Source organism: Vipera ursinii (genome assembly GCF_947247035.1).
Source record: "Vipera ursinii genome assembly, chromosome: 2".
NCBI classification, from domain to species: Eukaryota; Metazoa; Chordata; class Lepidosauria; order Squamata; family Viperidae; genus Vipera; species Vipera ursinii.
The window spans coordinates 18,740,088-18,767,683 of NC_139513.1; the positions used below are offsets into that span (position 1 = coordinate 18,740,088).

Genomic DNA, 27,596 nt, shown 5'->3' on the forward strand with positions numbered 1-27,596 from the left:
TTGAGGACTATCTGAATTAAGCTGTTCTGTTGATTAGTTTTTTTCAGGTAAGCCTGAGGTAGGTTAGGGTGACAGATGATCAGACAAGTAAGTGTCATAGCCAAATAGGGGTATAAAAACTTTGTCTAAATCCAGTTGTCTAACGTGCTACCTTGGCGCTACTTGCTGGTTAATATTTAGAGTTGGGGGCAATATATATATATATATATATATATATATATATATATATATATATATATATATATATATATATCTCAAAAAAATAAAAGGAACACAAGATAAGACATCCTACTATTAAATACAGTACATTGTGTTGTTTAAGTGTTCCCTTTATTTTTTTGAGCAGGTTTAGGACCAGACATCTTTTCTGGAACCCTTCTCTGGATTTTCCTCTAGGTTGGACATTATCTGCTTCCTGGAAATGGCCACATTGGACCGACACCCCCCCAACTGATGGACAGTTGGATATTTTTTTTGCTGCATCTTTCCTCCTCCAGCACTTTTCATCCCCTTCTGTCTTGTAAATCAGTTAGATCTTGCAATTCTTCTGATGTCATCGTGCTGGCTGCTTGATACTATCAAAGAATTGTCTAGCAGTTCTTATTACCACCACCACCACCATTACCTATCTTTCTTTCTTCCTTGGCTTGAAGTTTACTGTAATGTATGCCTTTGCCCAGTGATGGGATTTAAATATGTGAACAACTGGTTCTCTTGTGTGGATGCCACTTCCGGAAGTCCATTCTGGGCCTGGGCAACAAAAAATTAGCTACCAGTTCTTCCGAACTGGTGCGAACTGGCTGAATCCCACCACTGCCTTTGCCTAATTCAGCCTGGACATCAGCTAGTAGCAAAAGAGTTGGCTCGCTGCGTACATGTCTAAAAGGCAGCCAGACTCTCTAAGCCCATCTGTTAAGAATATTGTGAGAGTATCGTTAAGTATGTGGATTGCAGAATTAGGAGCCAGATGGGAAGAAATCAAACTAAGTACAAAGTTTTAAAAAAACAAAAAACCTGACAGTCCTCTCCAAGGAAAAAATGAAGAACAGCGGTGTGAAATGAAAGGTATAAAAAAACAACAACGATGCTTTAAGCTCTACGAAACGGAACTTCAAAAAAAAGTCTATTTAAAATAAAGCACTTGCATGCTTACCAAATGCAACATCTCTAAAAAGCGTATGAAAATATATGCCTTCCTAATTACAGATGGTGATTTGTTTCACTTAGCACGGAAGCAGCGGTTCCTTTCACACCGCAAATAAAACAGGGAAGTAGCCAAATCAGGCTCTCCAAACGTTGGGTGCTTCTCCATCTATTGCAAAGATGGAGAAAGGGAAGCAGCTGATGAAAAAGAATGATGGGGGCAGAGAGACGGCTTTACCGAGACTGCACTGGCATCCCGGTCCATACAAGGGCAGCACTAGGCATGCAAACACAGCGGGAGGAAGATGGTTATTTCTTGGTCACAGAAGGCGGAGCCTACTCCTCAGGAAGGAAGGAAGCAAGCAACGTATTCTGGGAAAGGAACAGACGGAGGACAAGCATTTCGCTAGGAGCCTTAGCTTATGGAGCACGTCTGAATGGTGTCACTTGGAAGTCATTCTGCCGAGTCGGTACGGCTAGCAAGGCCAACAACAGCCGAGGATGATGGGAGTGGGCGGAGAGAAGGGTGGAGAAGGGTTGCCAAGCATTCCGAGTGTTGTCGGCAAGGGTGAAGACAGAGGAGAAGGAGGGGAGGCGGTTGCCAAGGACCATCCCCGGGGGTGGCTGTTGCCAGGGCAGTTGTGACCAGTTGTCAGGGTACAGGAGTAGGCCAAAGAGAGGTGATTGGTCGCTAGGGGTCCCAGTCGTTGTCATGATGCTGAGCGGCAATGATTATCACCACCGTAAGGATGGTGCACAGGACCATGGCGGCGATGCCCACCGCCAGGCTAATGAAGGAGAAGTTGCGGGCCTCCCGGGAGGCAATTTCTGCCGATACGATGTCGCCACGGGCAACAGCAGTTCGCACCTAATGGAGAGAACAAAGAGCGTGGGAACAGGAGGAGAACACAGGCGCTGCAGCTGCAAAACACGTCCGGCACATGGCACAATATATGCCTCCCCATTCACTGTATCTTAACACACTCTTCAATCAACAGTAGAAGCTGGCGTATAAGAGATGAACAATCATTTATAGACTGCAGGGAGAGGATTATGTTCTTCTGTGCCTTCCTCTAAGTGTGAGACCCCCTCCCTACTTATAGATATTAATTTTAATCTATTTTATTTTATTATTTATTTTTATAAATAACTCAAGGCAGCAAACATATCTAATACTCCTTCCTCCTCCTCTTGTACCTACAACGACAAATCTGTGAGGTGGGTTGGGCTGAATGACTGGCCCAAAGTCAGCCAGCTGGCTTTCATGCCTAAAACAGGACTAGAACTCACAATCCCCCAGATTCTAGCCTGGTGCTTTAACCGCTACAGCCAACTGGTCTATTAATTTCAATTAATCATATGAAAGAATCTTCTACTCTGGAAATTTTTGCTGCCATGTTAGTTTTCCTTGTGGAAGCGTGTGAGGGAAAAGGACAGTCAGTTTTTTATTATTATTTATCTACTGGATATACATTCCTTTTTTCTTTACTTTAGCAGCATATATAACCCACCCTCCTTTTTTTTCTACCACAATCTTGTAAAGCAGTCTTTTTCAACCGTGGTGACTTGAAGATATCTGGACTTCATATCCCAGAATTCCCAGCTGGCCTGCTGGCTTGGGGGATCCTGGGAGTTGAAGTCCAGACATCTTCATGCTGACAACAGTGAGAAACACTGTTGTAAAATACGTTCAGCTGAAAGAGAGGGACCAGAACTTGGGTTTCCCTATTCCAGCACCAGCACCTTCATCACTGAGGATAAGAAGGAACTGGCCCAAAGTCTCTCAGAGAACTATGATGGCTCTCCTCACTTCTAATCTAGCACCCTCATCGCTTTTTCAGCTCCAGGTGTGGGAGAAAGGGACTGGCAGAAAATCCCCAGGAAACATCCATGGCTCAAGAGGAATTAGAAACTGTGTCTTTCCAATCTTAGTCCTTCACCACTTCCTCACGCTCAGAGTCGTATGAAGGTGCCCGTTGTCATATGGGTAGCCTAGAACTTTCTTTTAAGGCCTCAGTTCTATGCCTTGGATACGAGAATCAGATTTGTGGCGTTCAGTTGATGATTAGCTATGGGTACTCCTTGGTGGAGCAGTGGGCTAAGGCCTCCTTAAGTAACACCAGCTGCCTGCAATTAGTGCAGGTTCGTATCCCACCAGGCTCAAGGTTGACTCAGCCTTCCATCCTTCTGAGGTAGGTAAAATGAGGACCCAGATTGTTGGGGGCAATTAAGCTGACTTTGTAATAATGCCGCTTGGGGTGTGTGAAAGCCCTAATAAGCAGGCATATACATAGAATGAAGGCTACTGCTAAGCTTGTAAGCCGCCCTGAGTCTTTGGAGAAGGGCGGGATATAAATGGAATTAAAATAAAATAAATAAATAAATTTACAATAGTTCATTTAGTGACTATTCAAAGTTCCAACACTACTGAAAAAAGTGACTTGTGACAATTTTTCACATTTACGACCCTTGCAGCATCCTCATGGTCACGTGATTAAAATTCAGATGCTTTGGCAACTGATCCACATTTATGACAGTTGCCGTGTCTCAGGGTCATTTCATCGGCTTTTGCAACCTTCTGACAAGCAAAGTCAATGGGGAAGCCACATTTACTTAACAACCATGTTATTAATGTAACAACTGCAGTGATTCACTTAACACTGGAACATCATTCCCTGACAGATTAGACTGGCCCCCACTAACACTCGGAAGGCGCTGAAAACCTGCTTCTGCCATCAGGCCTGGGAAACTCAGAATGGGATAGAGCCCATCAAATGTGATTGTGTATTGAATGTGTATTGTGCTAGTTGAATGTGTATTGTCACTGGGATGGGGGGGTTATTACATTATTTTATTAAGTTTCATCTTGTTATTTTAAAAAAAAAATTTAAAGGATGTTTTTCTATTTATGGAAGCTACCTTGAGTCGCCATGTGCGAGTAGGCGGCAATACAGATTTTCTAAATAAATAAATAACATAACATGGGTCAACATTTCACAACTTTTGTCTCACTTAACAACAGAAATTTTGGGCTCAATTGTAGTCGTAAGTTGAGGACAACCTGTATAAAGGACTGCACGTTTAAGACGGCAGCCTAAACCAGTCTGTCGCTTGCCGATTCCCTTTGAAATAGTTTTGTCTTTTCCACCACTGCAACCATCTGACACTCAAGTGTATTTTTTTTTTTTTAGTATTATCGTCTTTTCATGTGGCTTCTCCATGTCCCCTGAGCAAGTGTTCTCAGCAGCTGTCAAGCACCCGTTCGACACGTTACTCATCCTTTGGGCAGACAAACAAGAAGTGAGTGGAACAGTTCAGATGGAGCCAGGCACATTATGGCCTTCTACTGTGACAAAATGGTTGCCTGGCTCTTCAGAGCCATGAATTGTTTTCAGAACGAAGCCATTTGACTCTACAAAATGTGTACTGTACATGTGTGGGAGGTGAGGAATGCCAGCCAGACATGAACAGGGAGTCACGCAGCATCTGTTCAATCCATTTCCTTTGCTGTGCTGTAGATTATTTCCATCTCGTGACGTTTCTAGATCTAGGAAGTGGGCTCCCTACTCCAGAAGGATTTCCTCAATCACTTTGGTACTTTAAAGATGCTTGCAGCGGCAATACAGTATTATTTAGGACTGCTCAGTACACCATCATCACAGGCAGCTATGGGAACGAAAGCCTCAGTCCAGAGATTGTGTTTCTCAACCTTAGCCACATTATGATGCATGGACTTCAACTCCCAGAATTCCCTAGTCAGTATGCTGGCTGAGGAATTCTGGGAGTTGAAGTCCATGCATCATAATGTGGCTAAGACTGAAAAACACTGGTCCAGATGCTTGCAATGTAGAAAGCAGCAATGAGAAACCTTGATTAGGGTCATCTCTGGTTTCCATTCCTCTTTTTTTGTGTCACCTACCCCCTTCAAGATTGGGCCACAAAACAAACCACAAAATCAAGTGTTTTAAGTTGATCACACATGACTAACGTGATCAATTTAAAAGTACTTGTGTCCTCTTCACTGATGTTGTAAAATTGTTTAATGGTACTGAAAATTCACTCGTTTAGCAAAATGTTTTTAAATGGTCGTCCATTTGGCAACTTCAAATTTCGGTTAAGAAATAATCAGTTTTATATATTGGAAAATAAAACCAGAATGTAAAATATAAGTTGAGTGGTATTGACCTAGTAAATGACCCACATTTTGTTAAGGACCTGGGTGTACTCATCTGTAATGATTTATGTTCCAAAATTCATTGTAACAGCACTGCTTTAAAAAAAAAACAGTAAAAGTTATGAATTTAATTCTATCAAGGGTATTTTTTTGGGGGGGAATACTGTATTGCTCACTAGAGCTTACAAAACATATGTTTGGCTCATTGTAGAGTATTGTTCAATTGTTCAACATGAACACAATTGAGCAAGTTCAGAAGTACTTGACCAGAAAAATCTTGCACTCTTCTGTCCTTAATAGGATACCCTATGCTACTAGGCTTCAAATTCTTGGCTTGGATAGTTTACAGCTGCGACACTTGTAGTCAGACGTAGGTTTGTATACAAAATTAGTAACGGCTTACCGAGAAATGTTATTTTTAGTTTTAATTGTAAAGTAACGTGTGCGAACAGCCGCTTTAAACTTAATGTAAACCGCTCTAAACTGGATTGTAAAAAAATTGATTTTTGTTTGTAACAGATAGTTTAGTTTAGTTTAGTTTATTGAATTTCTATACCGCCCTCTTCCCGTAGGACTCAGGGCGGTTTACAAAGTATTTAAAAAACGTTAATACAATACAAAGGATAAAACAGTTAAAAATAATTAAATTTGATCCCTGAAAAAAATATATATATAGAACCCCATTTAAAAACTCTCAGCCTGGGCCGGAAAGCTCAAAGAGCCAGGTCTTCAGGTCCCAGCGGAATGACCGAAGGTCGGTGGCAGTCCTAAGCTCTACGGGCAGCTGGTTCCAAAGGGCAGGTGCACCCACTGAGAAGGCCCTCCCCCTGGGTGTTATCCGCCGGCAGTCTTTTACCGGCAGCACCCTGAGAAGGCCCTCCATGTGGGAGCGCACAAGACGAAGGGAACTTGATGCCGGCAGCAGGTGTTCCCTCAGATATCCCGGACCCAAGCCATTTAGGGCTTTATAGGTCATCACCAGCACCTTGAATCTCACCCGGAGGGCAACCGGAAGCCAATGCAGCTTGCGGAGTAGAGGTGTTACATGGGAGTATCGGGAAACCCCCATCACAACTCGCGCAGCAGCATTCTGCACCAGCTGAAGCCTCTGAGTGGTCCTCGAGGGCAGCCCCATATAGAGAGTGTTGCAGTAGTCTAACCGGGAGGTCACGAGCGCATGGGTGACTGTGCGTAGGGCATCTCGGTCCAGATAGGGTCGCAACTGGCGCACCAGGCCAGTTATATTCAAAGTATAGAATATCTTACCTGATTTAGTTGTTTCACTTACTAACTCGTATAGTTTTAACTCCAACTTAACGTCTGTGGACCTCATCCCCCTATTTAAGACGTTCCTAAGTGAGAAAGCGCACCAACGTGCCTATTGTCCCTGTCACATTTTAGCTTTTTCATTTTGTTGGTTGGAATTTGTAATTTTTGTTGGATGAACGAATAAAAAAAATCAATAAACAAATAAATAAAAGTTCCACCTAGGGAAAGAAGCAAAAAGACCCTAACTTGAATATTCCATCTTACCATCTCCAGTGATTCTATATCACTACCCCAAACAGCTCTGAGCCTTGGAAATCTAATTTTTAAAAATAAAAACAGATTCCCAGAGTTTGGCTACCTCTGTTGTAAGACTCAGCCTTTGGCAAGTCTAGCAACAGCATCAGCCCCCTTCTGTCCCCAGCTGCGGCTCTACCTAGCAACACAACACATTTTCACTCCCCATTACGTCTTTGAGTCTTTCTTAATCTGCAGGAAATTAGCACTATGGAAAATGAAAAAGGCTGCCCACTGCTGCCATCCTCAATTTGGGGCCTGCAAGGAGAAACCCTAGGATTTTCTCATAAATGTGACACTCTTAACACAAGCAACAATGGGGGAAAAACCTTTTCAGAGGGAAATAAGGAAAATTCTAGCTGGGAGAATAGTTAATCAGTGGAACAGCGTGTCTCCTGAAGCTGTGGGTGCTCCATCACTGGACGTTTTTAAGAAAAGATCGGACAACAGAAACCCTCCAACTCCTTGATCTATTTATAGCAGCGGTCCCCAACCCTTCCACCTTGGTGGAGAGGGAGTGTGAGTGGCAGACAAACCTGCGCCTGCACAGCTCCATTGGTGCAAATGGCGGGCGCGGGTGCCCTCCAGTCACATGAATGAGCTTTGTGCACAAGTACAAGCGCCGTTCGCTCAAACGCACTCCACTTGTGTGAGTGGAGCTTCACGCATGAGCGCAAGTGCCCATCACTGGCATGAGTGGAGCTTTGCGTGTGTGCTTGCCCATCACTCATGCAAGTGGAGCTTTGCGTGCGCACTTGCCCTTTGCTCGTGTGGCCCAGTTTGAAACATGCTGCGGCCTGGGAGTGGGCCACACCCTGGGGGTTGGGAACCTCTGATTTATAGATGGAAAAATTCTGGTTCTTCAATTGGGACCTTAGTTCCGATCCTTATCCAACTATCAAAACCAAAAAAGAGACAGCTTCCAGAATCCCTACTACATTCCACTAGGGTCCTAGACAATGCACTGAAAAGCAAACAGCCTTGAGTGTCTATCCTGACGAATAAATACAGTTGTTGTACTCAGAAATCCATCTCCTGTACCTCACCTGCTGGATTGAGGCATACCCCACTCACCTGCACAGCCTTGATGATAGCAATGATGCCTGTGGGCCAGAAGCAGCAGATGGTGGTGAGGACAGCAATGGGAAGATAATCGTGCGGTGGGCGCCGAGGTTCCAAGATGGCGATGCCAGGCGTCATCTGTGTTGGGGAGAGAGCTGGTGGTGGAGGTGGGTTGGCCTGAGGGTAGGGCTGGAAACAAGAATCGAAAAGCTGAACAAAGCATTCCTTCATTCATTCAGTCAGTCAGTCATTCAACTTAACATCAAGGAAAACAATTTTCAGCACTGTCAAGTAGAAGAATACTTTATGGAATGTACCATTTGAAGCTGCACTTGGAGTGTTGCAATCTTGAGTGTGTTTCCCCATCCTTCCCCCCCCCCCAAATAGTTCAGTGGTAGATTCTGCAGGTAAAAGATTGCAGGTTCCAATTCTGGTATCTCTTAAGGTGGGGAAAGACATTAGAAATGGAATTCTCTGGTCAGCCTGGGCAATAGGTGGAGAGTCTAGGAGTTGTAGTCCCAACACCTTGGAAGAGCGCAAGGTTGGGGAAAGTGGGAAAAGCAACTAAGATTATGACATGCTCCACACCTTGCATTAGATTATTATTTAACAACAGATTGCTGAATAGACCACAGTTGGCTGACCACAACTGGAGTGGATGCTCCCAACACTGGAGGTTTTTAAGAAGAGATTGGACCACTATTTGTCTCAAATGGTGTAAGGTTTCCTGCTTTCCTCCGCTAAGCAAATCTTGTTCACATGACTATGGGAAATGCTGGAATGGTCAGTGCAAAGATCAGTCATAAGTCAGTGCCATTGTAATTCTGAACAGTACCTAAACAAATGGTTGTAAGTCAAGGACTACCTGTATTGATGTTTTTAATCTCTGTTTCCTCAATCACTTGTACAAGTTGGGTGGCCATTTGAATCAAATCAAATCAAATTGAATTTGAGGTTTTAAATATGGAGGCACCCAAAAAAGAAATCCCAGTTGAATGCCCTAATGATCAGAACCATGTTACAAATGTTTAACACCGCAGCAAATAAACCAACTGGGAATAATTAACGGGTGAGAAGCAAGCAAGGAAAAATTGCAAATTGCAAATTCTCTGCAGCTTCCGATCATAGCAAGGATAGCGGAAAAAGAACTCAAATGGTGCTTTGCTGCTAACAGCGAGAAGCTCCTTCGCCTTCTAAAATTCTGGTCAATGAAAGGCAAGCAATGAGTGGCATTTGAAATATTGGTAGTAAAAATCATCCATCCACTTTTCGGTGCAATCCAGCTGCCTCCATTTATTCTCTGGGCTCCTCCCCACCCCCACCCCCATTTCTGACTGTGGGCCTGATAAAAGAAGACAAATTAGCTGTTCTTTTACGGAAGCTTGTTCGCTCTGCATGCAAAAAAGACAAAACACCACCTACAAAGAGCACATAATTAATACGTGTCAGGAGTGATACAAAGGCCTAGCCGCATAAACAAGATTAACATGGTTTTCAGCTCTAAGAGTACATGAATTCTCAGATGCCCTTCCCCTGAACCGCACAAAGAGGAGGGGATGACAAGCCGAACTGGGTGCTCTCAAACAAGCCCCAACCTACCGGCTTGCTTATATCCATACATTGTTTTTAGCTGCAGTTTTTTTTAAAAAAAAATAGAAATAGATGGATTCACATATTCCACTCAGGCTGTTTTGACTTAACAGGATGTCTGCATCCAACTGCAGGGGTTTCTAAAGGAAACAGTAGCTTAGGGTTTGGTGTTATGCATCAAACAAGTCCCTTTTAATTATAGCAAAAGGAACACAGTTGAAAGAAATAATGGCTTCGCATAAAGGACAAATTATAGTTTCTTTAAAGTTAGTAAGAGGATAAGGCTATTTCTCTAAAACATGATGGCTATATTTTAGAGCAGGCATGTCAAACCCGCGACGTCATGTGATGTCGCGTGATGTATCGCGACTTTTCCCCCCATCACCGGCAATGTGGTGGCCACGGTTTCGGCATGACGCATCTGGCCCGCGGGCCAGGAGTTTGACATGCCTGTTTTAGAGGAAGGTTGTCCTTTACTAATCAAACTGCTGGGAAATATAAAAACAAAAGAAAAACATATTGCCTTGGATTGTTATATGCTCAAAGATTGGAAGAGGAATATTATGAAAACTAATCAAGGAGACAAGGAGAAACTTCCTGACAGTGAGAACAATTAACCAGTGGAACAGCTTTGCCTTCAGAAGTTGTGGGTGCTCCAACACTGGAGGTTTTTAAGAAGAGACTGGACAGCCATTTGTCTGGAATGGTACTATAGGGTCTCCTGCTTGAGCAAAGGGTTGGACTAGAAGACCTCCAAGGTCCCTTCCAACTCTTGTTATTCTGTAATTACGGTAGAAGAATGGATTTTGAAACTAACGAAGCAAGCCAAGAGAGCAAAATTGACCGCTTTGCTTAGAGACAGTAATTGGACTAAATTTCTTGCAACTTGAAGACCATGGTTTGATTTCTTACAAGATAAGGAGAAAAATCAACTCTTGACTTTGGAATTTGAAGATTAGTTTGGGTTGGATTAGAGAAATATCACAGCTTTTTAAACATAAGGCTATTTGGATTTAACAATTTAATAATTGTTAGATTAAAGTTAAGACAAGAATATTTTATGAATACTGAGTGCTGATTACTAGGATTTTAAGATGAACTATTTAAATTTAGAGAGAGATTGCTGTATGGTTATTTTCATCAGAGTAAAAGAAAGTCGTAATCTATCTTTATTATAAATATATTTATTGTACTCCCCCCGCCCATCACTTTTAATTTGCATCTTATTCCTTCTCTCTTCTCCCTGCCTTTTCTAATAAAGGGCATACTACAGTCATACATCAAGAAATCATGGTTCGTGTTACATCTGCACTAACTCATATCTGCAGGGTAAAGAGGCAGTCCTTGACTTGCAGCCATTCATTCAGTGACTTTTCAAAGTTGCAGAGGCATTGAAAAGGTCACTTACAGGCGGTCCTCACGTTTACAACCACTGCAGCATCCACAGGGTCACATAATCAAAATTTAGGTACTTAGCAACTGGCACATCCAGGTAGTCCTTGTCTTACAACAGTTCATTTAATGACCATTCAAAGTTACAATGGCACTGAAAAAAGTGACTTAAGACTGTTTTTCACACTTACAACCGTTGCAGCATCCCCATGGTCATGTGATCGAAATTCACACACTTGGAAAGTGACTCATATTTATGAAGGTTGCAGTGTACCGGGGGGGGGGGTCACTGATCCCCTTTTACGGCCTGCTGACAAGCGAAGTCAATGTGGAAGCCAGATCCGCTTAACCACCACATTACTAAGAACTGCAGTGATTCACTTAATGACTGTGGCAGGAAAGGTCGTAAAATGGGGCAAAACTCACCAATGTCTTGCTTAGCAACAGAAATGTGGGGCTCCGTTGTGGTCGTAAGTCAAGGACTACCTGCATTTATGACAACTGCAATGTCCCTGGATCACGTGATTGCCATTTGTGAACTTCTCAACTGGCTCCTGACAAGCAAAGTCAATGGGGGAAGCAAGTTTCATTTAATGACATGATTCAATTTACAACTGCAGTGATTTGCCTAACAACTATAAATAGAAATTCTGATCCAAACTGTGGTCTTAAGTCGAGGACTATGAATGAGAAAGTCCCAAACTAATACAGGTAGCCCTCGACCTACGACCACAACTGAACCCAAAATTTCAGTTGCTAAGTGAGACTGTGGCGGTTTTGTCCCATCTTACGATCTTTCTTTACATAGTTGTTAAGTGAATCACGGCAGTTGTTAAGTTAGTTTCACAGTCGTGAAGTGACACTGGCTTCCCCATTGACCTTGCTTGTCAGAAGGTTGCAAGAGGGACCCCAGGGACACTTCAACTGTCATAAATATGAGTCAGTGGCCAAGCATCTGAATTTTGATCACATGACCCTGGGGAATGCTGCAACGGTCTTAAGTGTGAAAAACAGTCATAAGTCACTTTTTTTCCCCTGCGCCTTGTAGCTTCGAATGGTTACTAAATGAACTATTGCAAGTGGGGGACTACCTGTAAGAAAGTCCCAAACTAATACAACCCCAAGAAACTCTCTGGTTATCCAACCGAGCATAAATACTCACCGCCCCTACAGGGTAGACCGGCACATATGCCGTACAAGGCTGTAGCTGAACTGGATAGCCCGGGTGCATGTAACCTCCGATGGGGAGGGTCCCGACAGGCGGATGTGTCTGCACGACGTAGCCCTGGGCGGCTCCGTTGAACTGAGTTTCCTGCATGTAGGGGTCAGGGGGGAGGCGGGGTAGGGTGGCGGAATGGTGGCGGGGCGGGCGGGGGAGGGTGGCTGATGTGGGGGGAGGCCGGGGGAGAGTAGCAGCCCCTCCAAGCCGGGGCAAAGTGGCTGTTCCCGAATGCACGACCGTCGCAGAGGAATTGCTGTATCCCGGGATGGGGGCATCCTGGGGAGGGGGAGGGGGAGGTTGCAAAGGGGTGTTGTAGGGTGGCGGAGAGGTGTGTGGGGCAGAATCGGGAAGTCCTGAAAGGGGAGGGGGGAAAAGAGGAAGGAGTTAAGATAAAAGAAAACACCAGAAGTTACATGTTAGCGACGACATGTTCTCAGTGAAAGAAAAGCCAGGGAGAACTTGGTCAAAAGCCATGTGGTTATATTTGTTCCTGTTCTATCAACACCCGGCTTCCCTGCTTGATCTATTCTGCATCCAAAACACAAATGTACCCATTCAAATATGATATTTTAAAACCCAGCTCCTGAACTCTCCCAAACATTAGCAGCAGACTATACAGGCAGCTTGCAATCTGCTACGCCACTCCAGCATTCAAAATACAGATAAAAACAGCAACAGAGACAGATTCTGTGCTAAGGTTAGCTCAGCCCACATCTTCTTCTCAATTTGAGTGTCAGAAGCATCCCCCCCCCAAATCCCAAAGTCTGTCAGAGAAATGCAACGTGACACCACCACCCCAAGTTGCTTTCCAGCTGACCAATGGTCCAGAAACAGAGAGGCCTAATTCTGTCACACTGACAACTGCAGAGAAATGGATGTTCAGCCTTTCTGGTTGTCTCATAGGTGTGGAACTCCCATTAGAAAAAAGGTTTGCCTGCATAAAACAGAACACGGCATTCATGCCAATTTCTCCTATGGGCTTTGATATCAGCCCTTCAAGATAGACCAGGTCAGGAAACAGGGATGACCAAAAATACAGGTAGTCCTCGACTTGCAATTGAGCCCCAAATTTCTGTTGCTAAGCAAGACAGTTGTTAACTGAATTTTGCTCCCTTTCGCAACCTCTCTTGCTGTGGTTGCTAAGTGAATCACTGCAGTTACTAGGTTAGTAAACACAGTTGCTAAGTGAATCTGGCTTCCTGTAAGGACCTGCCTCAGCTAGATCTCCCAAGAAAGCAGAACTCTTGAAACAGGAACTTTTATTGAGAGTTAGTGATAGCAGGAAGGCAAAGCAAAGTCTGAAGATTTCGCACGTGAAAGGTTACATCATAATGCCAATTCATGTCTTGTCCCACCAATGTCCAACTGTCCGATTGAAATCCAGCCAATCCACAGGTGTTTTGAGAACCTAGTGATTTAGCACCCTTCTCAATCTCCCTCTCAGTTTTGTTTCTCAACGATCCTAGGCTCCATTGTCTGGAGATAAGACTGAAGTTTTTAGGCCACATTCCTTTCACACAGGACCCCTTCCATTTGAGGGGTCCTGACACTTCCCCAGTGACTTTGTTTGTGAGAAGGTTGCAAAAGGTGATCACGTGACCTTGGGACACAGCAACCATCATAAATTCATGCCAGTTCCAACGTCTGAATTTTTTTTTATAAAGATTTTTTTATAAATCTTTATTTACATTTCGTGTTAAAAACACACCATACACCAACAAAGACAAAAAAAACATTTACAATATACAAAAAACGAAGAAATCAAAAAATTGAAAACCATCCGAATTTTGATCACGGAGGTGCTGCAACAGTTGTAAATGTGAAAAATGTCCTAAGTCACTTTTTCCAGTACCGTTGTAACTTTGAACAGTCCCTAAACGAATGGTTGTAAATCAAGGACTACCTGTATAGAACTGATGTAGGCTGTGATCTTAAAAGCCTGGCAGATCTTTTCCCTCACCATTTATAGAAAGGAGAAATTTATAGAAATTTATTAAAGAGAATCAAGATGTGGCAATCTTGAGTTTCTTTCTTACTGTTTCCTCTTTTCCCAAGCTAAGTTTGTGTTTTATTGCTGCGTTGTTGTTTTTTCTCCAAAGTTGTTTCAGCGCTCCTTTACATTGGCACATAGTATCTGTTTTGCCTCTCACTGCAGCCTCAAAGCTTGCCCAAATCATTCACATTGCCAAACCTATTTTTAGGCTACAAAATCTTCTTCTTTTCTTTTCTGGACCTATCTCCTCTGGAATCACCTGTTTCTGGTGGTGGTAGCAAAGAAGTCCGACAAATAAAAAATATTTAAAAAGACATAAGCTTTTTCATTGCTGCTGCTCTTGGAAAAGGCGTTACCAGGCTTCTGATTTTTTATTTTTTTATTTTTTGCCTCCAGAAGGTGACATGGCCCTTTTCCTGCAATCTGTACAACATTTCTTAAACTGGGGTCCACAAACCCCTTGGAGGTCCTAGATAAATTTTTAGAGAGGTCCATGATCTTGGGTGAGGAAAAAGTTAAAACTTTATTTTCACTTGCCTATAGCTTTTCATTCAATAAAGAAAGTAAGCAACACTGTTATTTATGGCCTCTAGACTCCAGAAATGTGGCTAATTCTAATAAATCTTACTATTTTGGATTATTACGCCCTGAAAAAGCAAAAGCAGTATATTCCTTTTTTTCTGAAAAAGTGTAGCTGACAGCAGCCCACACAGTTTGACTTTCAAAGATGCTTTGGTCCCTAAAATTCCGTACAAGCCGTTCATATGAGCATAACTGCATCTGAGCTCATTTTTTGTGTGATGCAATCTTATAGCCATATAATTCTTTTTATGCATTTAAAATCTTTCCGAAAAGTGATCTATAGGTTTCACCAGACACTCAAAGAGGTCCATGGCATAGAGATTAAGAATCTGTGCTTTACAGCAGAGGTCCCCAAGCTTTTGGGCACCAGGGACTGGTTCCTTGGAGAAAGGTTTTTCCACAGACCGGAGAGTGCGTGGTTTTGTGTGCTGCCTGCATCCCACGGGTGGGGCTTGCTTGTTTGTGTGGACTGGTTGCTGGCATGCCGCAGCCTGGTACCAGTCCACAGACGGGGGTTGGGAACCTCTGGTTTACAGGACCTGAAGTTAAGGAGCCATTTTTCCATGTCTCATAACAATCCCCAACCTTAGCTTTGCATATCAGCTGAACTGGAAATTAATCAACTCAGCTAATGCTAACATTATAACAACCTCAAAATTCAGAGCTGTTTTCAAACAGGTACAAAATTCTTGCACAAGCATATTGACTTGTGCTTAGATTGTAAGCCGCCCTGAGTCTTCGGAGAAGGGCGGGATATAAATGGTATATATATATATATATATATATATATATCTCAGTTTCCCTTTAATTCTTTGTTAGTAATTTACACAAATATATGAATTGTCCGGTGTGACTACTGCCTGTTCGATAGCCTTCAAGATAGGCTGAAAACAGGAAATAAAGATTTGCCCCATGTTTGGGGCCTAGCAAGGTAATCTAAATAGTTAACATTTGAAACATATCTTCCCTTGCAGAAAAAAAAAAAAAAAAGCTAACAGAGCGAGAGAGACCTTGTGGCTTAGAGGCAAATAACACTGCCTCATATGCAATCAGCCCTGGTTCGAATCTCAGATGGGTATAGCTGGCTGATGACGACTAACAAGTCAGAAATGCATCTCAGTTTCCCTTTAATTCTTTGTTAGTAATTTACACAAATATATATATATATATATATATATATATATATATATATATATATATACACCCCGGTATATATATATACACACACACACACACACACATACACATACATACACACACACACACAATGTACTGTATTTAATAGTAGGATGTCTTATCTTCTGTTCCCTTTATTTTTCTTGCATCCACATAATATGTGTATCCACAGTTAAGTTAAATGCAATTGATTAAATTAACCCAATGACCTTGGTCTATAAAACTCATATGTAGATTGGATTCAACTAACATGCTAGAGCAGAGTTTTTCAAGCTTGGTAGGTTTAAGATGTGTGGACTTCAAATCCCGAGAATTCCCCTGCCAGTATAGCACAGCAGCTGGGAAATTCTAGGAGTTGAAGTCCACATATCTCAAAACTGCAAAAGTTGAGAAATACTGGCTTGGACATTATGCCTACCTAAACCCTGGGCCAAAATCCAGAGGTGGGGAATCAGGACTCCTGGCTGGGGAATTCTGGGAGCTGAAATCCATATCTCAAAGTTGCCAAGGGTGGGGGAAAAAAAAGCTGTGTTGACTAAAATGTGGAGACAGTTTGTGGAGTTGTGTTATTATGCAAATGTAGCTCGAATGTAAGCATAAAACAATGCTCTGCAGGATTAAATTTTCCTTCCGATTTTTCCTTTCCCCACTTGGGGAAAGACATCACGTGCTGATGGATCATGGGCTTCCTTGATCTTAATACTCATCCATTATCTTTTATTTTTGTGTATTTCGGACTTCCCCGACCATTTTGACATGCACAGAAGTGGGAAACAAGAATTCTGGAGGAAAAATACGATTTTTCCAGCTGTGTAACTAGGCCCTTTTCTTGAACTGGGAGATGAATTCAGAGGTCCAGTCTGGAAAATTAAAACGTTACTTAGTAGCTAAACACCCTTATTATTATTATTTTTAAAAACAACAACAATAATCCACATATGAATAATATGGTAGCTAATCTGTTTTAATTGCACAATTGTTTTATGCTATATGGGTCAAATCCTGGGCATATATTGGGGAGAGAACAAGTGGGTTTAATTAGGCTTCCTGAGTGGATTCTGTTAATCACGTGGTCCAGGATATCCTATTGGATTACATCTGAATGGGGAGGCATGTGGTGTGATTTTGGTTACATAAACTATTTCCCTTCCAGTCTGAACATATCAAATTGATTTCTGGAGAGCAAATGAAGCATAAAAATGTCAACAACAACAAAAGGCATAGATAGAGCTGAAACACCAATGCCAAAGCCTTGGCTTGAGAGGAGACAGTCCCTTAATATATACTGCTCAAAAAAATAAAGGGAACACAAAATAAGACATCCTACTATTAAATACAGTACATTGTGTTGTTTAAGTGTTCCCTTTATTTTTTTGAGCAGTATATTACATGGGTGTCCCATGTCCCACCAAGAGGCACGGCCCAAGATGGCTGGATGGTTGTTTCTCCATTCTACCAAATGAGAGGAAATTCTTGTGGCTGTGGCTTATCTTCCTTCACTCGACACTACTTCATAATAATAATAATAATAAGTTGGAAGGGACCTTGGAGGTCATCTAGTCCAACCCCCTGCTCAGGCAGGAAACCCTATACCATTTCAAACCAATGGCTGTCCAGTCTCTTCTTAAAAACCTCCAGTGTTGGAGCATTCACCACTTCTGGAGGCAGGTTGTTCCACTGGTTAATTGTTCTAACTGTCAGGAAGTTTCTCCTTAGTTCTAGGTTGCTTCTCTCCTTGATTAGTTTCCATCCGTTGCTTCTTGTCCTGCTTTCAGGTGCTTTGGAGAATAGCTTGACTCCCTCTTCTTTGTGGCAGCCCCTAAGATATTGGAACACTGCTATCATGTCACCCCTCACCCTTCTCTTCATTAAACTACACATACCCAATTCCAGCAACCATTCCCGATATGTTTTAGCCTCCAGTCCCCCAATCATCTTTGTTGCTCTTCTCTGTACCCTTTCTAGAGTCTCGACATCTTTTTTACATCGTGGTGACCAAAACTGGATGCAGTATTCCAGGTGTGGCCTTACCAAAGCATTGTAAAGTGGTATTAATACTTTATTTTTTTATTTTTTTTTATTTTATTTAATTCCATTTATATCCCGCCCTTCTCCGAAGACTCAGGGCGGCTTACAAGCTTAGCAGTAGCCTTCATTCTATGTATATGCCTGCTTATTAGGGCTTTCACACACACCCCAAGCGGCATTATTACAAAGTCTTGATTCTATCCCTCTGTTAATGCAGCCTAGCACTGTGTTGGCTTTTTTGGCAGCTGCAGCACACTGCTGGCTCATATTGAAGTGATTGTCTACTAAGACTCCGAGATCTCTCTCACAGTTACTACTATTGAGCAAGGTACCACCTATACTATACCTATGCATTTGATTTTTCCTGCCTAAATGTAGAACCTTACTTTTTTCACCATTGAATTTCATTTTGTTAGATAGCGCCCAGTGTTCGAGTCTGTCCAGATCCTCCTGTGTCTTAAGCCTATCTTCTGGAGTATTGGCTATTCCTGCCAGCTTGGTGTCATTTGCAGATTTGATGAGTTCCCCATCTATCCCCTCATCCCCTTATACACGTACCCTTCCCTTCAAATCAGTCCTGGTTTCTGACAAACCCAAACTGATTTTCTTGGCAAGATTTTTAAAAGTACTTTTCCCCTGCCTTCTCCCTTGTTGGAGAAGACAAACCACCTCACATCCTGGACAAAAACTGTTTCAACGCCTCCCCTCAGGACACCACTATAGGGCATTGCATGCCAAAATAACTAGACACAGAGAGTTTTTTCCCCTCATGCTATCTCTCTTCTTAACAACTCATTCCCACAACATTGAATTATGTCTAAGGATATTTACCCATCTGTTTTACTATTCTTCTCATCTTACCTACTACCTTCTCCTATTGGTAAAGGTAAAGGTAAAGGTTCCCCCGCACATGCGTGCTAGTCGTTTCTGACTCTAGGGGTCGGTGCTCATCTCCGTTACAAAGCCGAAGAGCCAGCGCTTGTCCGAGGACGTCTCCGTAGTCATGTGGCCGGCATGACTAGACGCCAAAGGCGCACGGAACGCTGTTACCTTCCCACCGTAGTGGTCCCTATTTTTCTACTTGCATTTTTACGTGTATTCGAACTGCTAGGTTGGCAGAAGCTGGGATGAGTAACAGGCGCTCACTCTGCTACGCGGCACTCGGGATTCGACCCGCCAAACTGCTGACCTTCTGATCGACAAGCTCAGCGTCCTAACCCACTGAGCCACCGCGTCCCCTCCCATTGGTAGCTTATGATTATATCACTTTGTTGTTTGTATGTACACTGAGAGTTTATGGACCAGAGACAAATTTCTTGTCTGTCCAATCATTCTTGGCCAACTAAAGTATTCTGTTCTACTGTGGTCTGTCAAGAAAACAAACTGACGGATCATTGAACAAATCAATCCAGAGTTCTCACTTGAGAGAATCTTATTTTAGACGCATGATGTGAAGGCCCAGCTCTCTGGAAAAAGCCTGATGCTAGAAAAGGTGGAAGGAAAGAGATGACCAGCAACCAAATGAACAGACTCAGTTACCCTGGTGTTAGCCATAAATCATGATAAGGTTCTTAGCCCAGTGTGTCCCTGGCCAAAATAGCATCTGATTTGGAAAGGTAAATTAATCTATTTTTATTTATGCGTATTTCAAAACATTTTATTAACCTTATATATTAATCTTATATATTATCTCCTATTGTATTGTCCACATGTCTCTGTGTTATATATATGTGATTGTGAGTGTGTGTGTGTGTGTGTGTGTGTATGATGCAATCAATGAAGTACAAATTGATGTGTGTGGGGGGGTGGGTGTGGGTGTTAAAAATATACAAAATCCTTGAACTCTGGGGTAAATAAAAACACCTGTTTATTGTTTAAAAACAGTAAAACAATAAAAAAACAACCGTTCGTGGTAAAAACAACTATTGCCTTAGCGTGCGCCGGTCCTCTGCCGGTGTCATCAGAGTGAACCATATAGAGCTGTTACCAGCTTACCAAGTATTAAAGGCGCATGAACAACAACGAAAAGTACTGCCCACACTCAGAAAAAAAGGGGACACCTTGGAGGTGTCCTGGGCAATGCCCTCCGCTCCTCTGAAGTCAAAAGAGTGGTTGTTGTTGACCATACGTGTCCATATCTGTGAGTATTGCTCATGCCTTTTGACAGCCAACTTGTGCTCATGGACTCTCATTAGCTAGCATAACTTGAGTCATGACCAGCAACTATACATATTCCATGTAACAATTCATAGCATCCCATAATATTCTTGTTAATGTCTAATTGAATGTTCAAGAGGTGTGGGTTTTTACATTACAATTAGTTTTTAAGTTACTGCAGTTCATCTTTCTGTCTCTTATCAGAAATCCACATTCCACATAAAGGGCTTGCTTCTTACTTCAAAGAAACTAGAGACATTAATCAAAAGTGCTCCTTATTATTGAAATCATTTTTTTCAAAGACGCCCCTTTCTTCCTCCCATCACTGGTGATGGGTGGACCTTTGGAAGACCAAGTTATGGACAGAACGCTCATGGAGAAAAACCTAACTATATGGTCACTAAGAGTTGACAAGCATGTGATGGCATCAATCTTCTTCCTAAGACTGGAAGCGAGGACTGGTCCAAAGCCATCCAGCTGGTTTTGTGCCTAAGACAGTTTCTAGCCTAGGATCTTAAATCGCTACACCAAACCAGCTCTTATTTGTTGTTGCTGTTGTTAGCTGCGAAGTCATGTCCGAGCCATCGCAACCCTATGGACAACGTTCCTCCAGGCCTTCCTGTCCTCTACCATCTTCTGGAGTCCTTTTAAGCTCACGCCTACTGCTTCAGTGACTCCATCCAGCCACCTCATTCTCTGTCGTCCCCTTCTTCTATTGCCCTCAACCTTTCCCAGCATTAGGCTCTTCTCCACTGAGTCCTTCCTTCTCATTAGGTGGCCAAAGTATTTGAGTTTCAGCTTCAGGATCTGGCCTTCTAAAGAGCAGTCAGGGTTGATCTCCTCTAGGACTGACCAGTTTGATCGCCTTGCAGTCCAAGGGACTCGCAGGAGTCTTCTCCAGCACCAGAGTTCAAAGGCCTCAATTCTTTGGCGCTCAGCCTTTTTTATGGTCCAGCTTTCACTGCCATACTTTGCTCTTATTTAGTTAATATTATGTATTTCTAAGTCCTTGGATCAGGTGTTGAGTTTGGCTCAGTTCTTCATGTTGGATGAAGTCTAAGAAGGTTCAAGGACAGACAACTCCCCCTTCCCTTATCTGGCTCGGCAGGAAAACTCAGAAGCCCGCTTTTATTTTACTCCAGTTAATAAAACACAATATTGTTCAGCATTCCTGTAAATCAGCATTTCTCCCTTCTGCCACAACCAGTTACCGCCAGCACCATGCATCACTCACCACCCTGCGATGGCAATCCAGAAGACAATTGCTCGATTGTGGTAAAGGCCCACACTTAACACAGACTGGACTCAATACAGCATTCTTTCTCTGTCCGAGTTAAGCAGGCCAATGCACGGCTCCTTCACTTAGCGGTATTGGGGGGGGGGTTGGTCAAAAAAGTCAACATGGCATCCTCAATTATGTGATCCAAGTCCCTATCCTTTCCTATGTGCAATACATAGGGGGGGAAAGGGTCAAGGATTTGATCGCTGCCATCTCGACTTATAGAATAACAAGCTAAAAGGGACCTTGGAGGTCTTCTAGTCTGACCCCTGCTCAAGCAGGAGACCCTACACCAGTTCAGACAATATATCATTTTGTCCAGTCTCTTAATTAAAAACCTCCAGGATTGGAGCACCCACAAATGGAAGCAAGTAGTTCCACTGATTAATTGTTCTAACTGTCAGGAAATTCCTCCTTAGTTCTAGGTTGCTTCTCTCCTTGACTAGTTTCCATCCATTCCATCTGCCTTCTGGTGCTTTGGCGAGTAGGTTGACCCCGCTCTTCTTTGTGGCAGCCCCCTTATACTTCTTTGACTGCCTCCCCATAGATGTTGCTTCTTCTCTATGGTGGTGAGAGAAGGGAGTCCCAAAGGTGCTTTTTTTTCCCACCAGGCAACTGAACTTTGTTTATCTTTGAAGACATTTCGCTTCTCGTCCAAGAAGCTTCTTCAGTTCTGACTGGAGGGTGGGGAAGCTGAGGAAGCTCCTTGGATGAGAAGCGAAATGTCTTCAAGCAAAAACAAGAAAGTCCAGTTGCCTGGTGAAAAAGCATCTTTGGGACAACTACGGTATGACCTGGATGACTGTGAATCTTCGCAGACGTTTGACAGGAGGGAGTTTTGTGTTGTTTCTTGAGCAGTCCAGGTAACATTAATAAGGAGAGGCTTTATGCAGCCTTAGCAATGGTTGGCTCTGTCATTCCATATGCGAGGAAAGACACCCCCCCTCCCAAAGCCTGAATATCAGTTCAGTGTATCTGATTCTTGGCTGCTTCCCACTTAACTGCACCCTGACCTCCGTTCATTGTGTTTTGCTTTTATTTTGAATTAAGGGCTCAGCACAAAATGAATCACTGGAGCAACAGAACAGAATTAGTTAATTTGGTTCAGATCATCCTTCAGATCATCCTTTTTGCTCAAGGATGTTAAAGGGAGGGGGGGGGAAATATTGCACCAGCCCTGCTCATTCTCTCAACCTCGCCTATCTTGCAGGACTGTTGGGAAGATAAAATACCGTTGCACTGGAATATAAAAGAAAAGAGCACACAGTCTTCAAGAATCAACTCTTTAAATCTGCGCATAAATACAGTAGTCCTCAACTTACAACAGTTCACATAGTGATGTTCAAAGTTACAACGGCACTGGAAAAACTGACTTATCACCATTTTTTACACCGACTCTTGCGGCATCCCCACGGTCACATGATCAAAATTCAGCCACTTGGCAACGGATTCCTATTTATGACGATTCCAGTGTCCCGTGTGTGTGTGTGTGTGTGTGTGTGTGTGTGTGTGTGTGTGATGTGATCCCCTCTTGCGACAAGCAAAGTCAATGGGGAAGCCAGCTTCACTTAACAACTGTGCTATTCACTTAACAACTGCAGTGATTCACTTAACAACAGTGGCAAGGAAGGTCATAAAATGGGACAACACTCACTTGAGAAACATCTCACCTAGCAACATAAATTTTGGGCTCCGTCGTGGTCGTAAGTTGAGGACTACCTGCACAAGGCAGGTTTTCTGAGCTCTAAAAAGGACAACCTTCCTCACGTTGGCATACAGCAGGGGTGTCAAACTCAATTTCATTGAGGGCCACATCAGCATTGCGGTTGCCCTCAGGGGGCTGGGCGGGTATGGCCAGGGTGGGCGTGGCCTACTGGGTGGGCGTGGCTAGAGTGCGTATGGCCTATTGGGTGGGCGTGGCCAGCTCTACATCGTTCTCATCAAGGATGCCTATGGGGGCCTGGGCAGGAGTGGGACAGATCTGAGGGTCTCTGGCAGAAGGAGGGTCTCTAGGCCAGGGCCAAGGCAGCAGGGGCCGTTCCCTCACTGTTTCCAGGATGGCTTCGCGGGCCGCATGAAACCACTTCGTGGGCTGGATCCGGTCCCCGGGCCTTGTGTTTGACATGTCTGGCATACAGTATGGTGATACAGAGCAGGCCTGTGGTTTCTCTCTGCATGAGGAATCATTAAATAAATAATTTAGACACAGAGTAAGGGCAGAGAGGACACAGAATTACTCCAGCGCAAATGCAGTTATGCAACCTCTCTCTCTCTCTCTCTCTCTCTCTCTCTCTCTCTCTCTCTCTCGGCTTGATCTCCCAGGAACATCATTTCATTTCAGCCTATTAACATTTCCTTAATAAATACAAGAGCCAATTTGGGGTCAGGGTTAAGGCAGCAGGCTAGAAACCAAGAGACGGTGAGTTCTAGTTCTACCTTAGGGACAAAAGGAGCTGGGTGATCTTGGGCCAGTCGTTAGAACAGAATAGAGCTGGAAGGGACCTTGGAGGTCTTCTAGTCCAGCCCCCTGCTCAAGCAGGAGAACCTATGCCATTTCATACATGTGACTGTCTAGCGGCTAGCCCATGGGTAGGCAACCTTGGCTCTTTTATGACTCATGCACTTCAACTCCCAGAATTCCTGAGCCAGCCATGCTGGCTCAGGAATTCTGGGAATTGAAGTCCACGAGTCATAAAAGAGCCAAGGTTACCTACCCCTGGTTATGAGCACTAATGCAAGCTCTGAAGTCATTCTACAGTTACTAAGTTCAGTGCAGAAGCAAGAAATAAATACTTGCTTCTAAAAAAAATTTCTACAACAGACATGTCAAACTCACGACGTCACGTGACGTCGCGAGACGTATCGGGACTGTTTTGCCATTGCCGGCAATGGGCTGGGCGTGGCTTCTGGATGATGCGTCCGGCCCGCGGGCCGGACATACCTGTCTCAGAAGCTGGGACTACATTTATGTGTACTGTTCCAAAGGGAGGTAAAAGGACATCTCCAAACATGCACTGGGGGGGTGGGGGGGTGGGGGGGAGGATGCTCTGTTTTCACTCCAATCACATCACCTGGTCCAGCAACCTGAAAGAAAAATGCTGGCTCAGGAATTCTGGGAGTTGAAGTCCATGAGTCATAAAAGAGCCATTGTTACCTACCCCTGGGCTAGCCTCTTCTTAAAAACCTCCAGTGATGGAGCAGCCACGATTTCTGGAGGCAAGCTGTTCCACTGGTTAATTGTCCTCACTGTTAGGAAGTTTCTCCTTAATTCCAGGTTGCTTCTCTCTTTGGTCAGTTTCCAACCATTCTTTCTTGTCTTTCCCTCTGGTGCTTTGGAGAATAATTTGACCCCCTCTTCTTTGTGGCAGCCCCTCAAATACTGGAATACTGCTATCATATCGCCCCGTTTCTTCTTTTCTTTAGACTAGCCCAGGGGTAGGCAACCTCGGCTCTTTTATGACTCATGGACTTCAACTCCCAGAGTTCCCGAGTCAGCATACTGACTCAGGAATTCTGGGAGTTGAAGTCCATGAGTCATAAAAGAGCCGAGGTTGCCTACCTCTGGACTAGCCAAACCCAAGTCCTGCAGTTGTTCTTCCTATGTTTTAGTCTCCGGGCCTTTGATCATCTTAGTTGCTCTTCTCTGAACTTTTTCCATTCTCTCTCAGCCTTACAAAGGAGGCAATGGCTAACCACTTCTGAAAAATCTTATCAGGAAAACTTCAGAGACTAGTCCAGGCAGTCTCCAGTAGAACACTGATTTAAAGAACTCAAAATATTAAGAAATAAATGAGTGAAAATAATCAAACCGAAACAGGATTCCAAATCATGGTTATTCAATGTGCAATTGTCAGCCACCATGAATATATTTGTGCACTGGCCCTTTAATTACAGGTGGTCCTTGACTTACTACCATTCATTTAGTGTCTGTTTAACATTGCAACAGCACTGAAAACACGGACGTCTGAACGTTTTTCATACTTAATGACCGTTGCAGCATCCCTATGGTCACATGATTAAATACCAGATGATTGGTAACTGGCATGTATTTGTGAAAGTTGCAGTGTCCCAGGATCGTATGATCACCTTTTGCGACCTTCTGACAATCACTATCAATGAGTAAGCCAGATTCACTTAACAACCGTGTTACCAACTTAACTACTGCAGTGATTTGTTTAAAAACAGTGGCAAGAAAGGTCATAACACACCAACAGAGTTGTAGGAACCTTGGGAGTTCTTTTAGTCCCTCATGAAATGGGGCAAAAACTCACTTAAAAACTGTCTCGCTTAACAACTGACATTTCAGGCTCAATTTTGGTCGTATGTGGAGGACTACCTGTACAAGCCGACTTCTCCCCTCGACCAAAGCAAATTTCTGGCCTCAGAAGGTCTTTAGACCCTGGTTGTTAGGCCCATCCAGGTGGTGACACGGGAGAAGCAAAAGTCAGGAATCTGTTTTCACTATGTTCAATCAATCAGAATAGAGCTGGAAGGGACCTTGGAGGTCTTCTAGTCCAACCCCTTGCTTAAGCAGGAGACCCTCTACCATTTCAGACAGGTGACTGTCTAGTGTCTACTTAAAAACCCCAGTAGTGAAGCACCCATGACATCTGAAGGCAAGCCGTTTCACTGGTTAATTGTTCTCACTGTCTGGAAGTTTCTCCTTAATTCCAGATTGCTTATCTCCATTGCTTCTTGTCTTGCCTTCTGGAGCTTAGGAAAATAAGTTGACCGCCTTCTTCTTCGTGGCAGCCCCTCAAATACTGGAATACTACTATCATGTCACCCCCTAGTCCTTCCGTTCTCTAGATTAGCCAAACCCAAATCCTGCAACTGTTCTTCATATGTTTTAGTCTCCAGGCCTTTAATCATCTTAGCTGCACTTTTTCCAAAAGTCTCAAGATCTTTTTTTGTAACATGGTGACCAAAACTGGATGCAATATTCCAGGTGTGGCCTTACTAAGGCTTTATAAGGCGGTACTAATACGTCACGTGATTTTGATTACTAATACTTCAGGGGATTTTGATTTAATACTTCACGTGAGTTCCTTCCCCCTTCTATACCGCAAAGGGGCACTTCCCCAGCAGAAAATTGTTTTCCCACATACCCGTTTTTCCAAACATCCACGTGCTGGAGAACAAACCTTCATGACTAAGAGGGCACCAAGGCGCCAGTTCTTAAGTGCTCGATCAATGCAAAGAGGTTGGCACTGCGTTGGGTGTGGGTGGCATGTTCTGAAATGAATGCTGGATTGCTTTGCTGGCAATAGCAAGTAGCTTTGTGCGGGGTTTTTTTTTCTTTTTTGTCAGCTCCTGCCTACATTTACTTCACCTCTTATAAAGCAGAAGATAATTTTATACACTTCCATTCTGACAATGAGTCCCGGGCTGTGCAGCCTGCATTCAATTAATTAATTCATTCCTTTCCCCTTTTTTGGGTCCTCAGCTCAACACTTTAAACCGTTGTGTGTCAAGCTCAGCTTAGTTGCCAGTTAAAATGCCACTGATGCAACCACATACCTGAGAGGGCCATTACATAGTTTTATTTAATGAGAAGGTTAATGGGATTCAGCTTAACACTGCAAACAGGAGGCCTTAACTGTGCTTTCAGAATCTCTTTGCCTTTCGGCTGAATGCAATAGCAGCACATTTTCCGGTCCTACATTTAGGCAAGAAAAATCAAATGCACAGGTATAGTATAGGTCACAGGTCTGTAACCCGCGGCTCCGGAGCCGCATGCAGCTCTTTCAGCCGTCTCCTGCGGCTCCCAGTCCTCTGACATGTGCAGTCCAAAAAAAAGTGGGACTAAAAAAGTTCAACCAATCAATTCAAATATGCAGGGTGGGTGCATATCTCGCCTTGGCTCCACTCTTCAGTCAAACCCTGTTCTGCGCATGCGTGCATGTATGCGCATGTGCACACATTTTTTGCGGCTCCCAGTTTTTCCTTTTGTGAGGGAACCGGTTCCGAGTGGCTCTTTCACTGTTTCAGGTTGCTGACCCCTGGTATAGGTGGTACCATGCTCAATAGTAGCAACTGTGAGAGGGATCTCGGAGTCCCAGTGGACAATCACTTAAATATGAGCCAGCAGTGGGCTGCAGCTGCCAAAAAAGCCAACGTAGTGCTAGGCTGCATTAACAGATGGACAGAATCAAGATCAAGTGAAGCGTTAATACCACTTTACAATGCCTTGGTAAGGCCACACTTGGAATGCTGCATCCAGTTTTGGTCACCA

The 27,596-nt window shown here is 43.5% G+C and overlaps 2 protein-coding genes across 6 annotated transcripts in view; one reads left to right on the plus strand and one right to left on the minus strand.

Annotated features, from left to right (window-relative positions):
• Window positions 1-27,596, plus strand: part of FKBPL (FKBP prolyl isomerase like) — a 58,929-nt gene that overhangs the window by 23,085 nt on the left and 8,248 nt on the right. The gene's annotated exons all lie outside the window — the stretch shown is intronic.
• On the minus strand, window positions 1,835-26,894 carry PRRT1 (proline rich transmembrane protein 1; the record flags this gene model as incomplete). Its single annotated transcript, XM_083353289.1, has 4 exons — window positions 1,835-2,011; window positions 7,955-8,131; window positions 12,087-12,499; window positions 26,882-26,894. 4 exons carry the CDS (start codon window positions 26,892-26,894, stop codon window positions 1,835-1,837), a joined length of 780 nt encoding a protein of 259 aa, XP_083209415.1.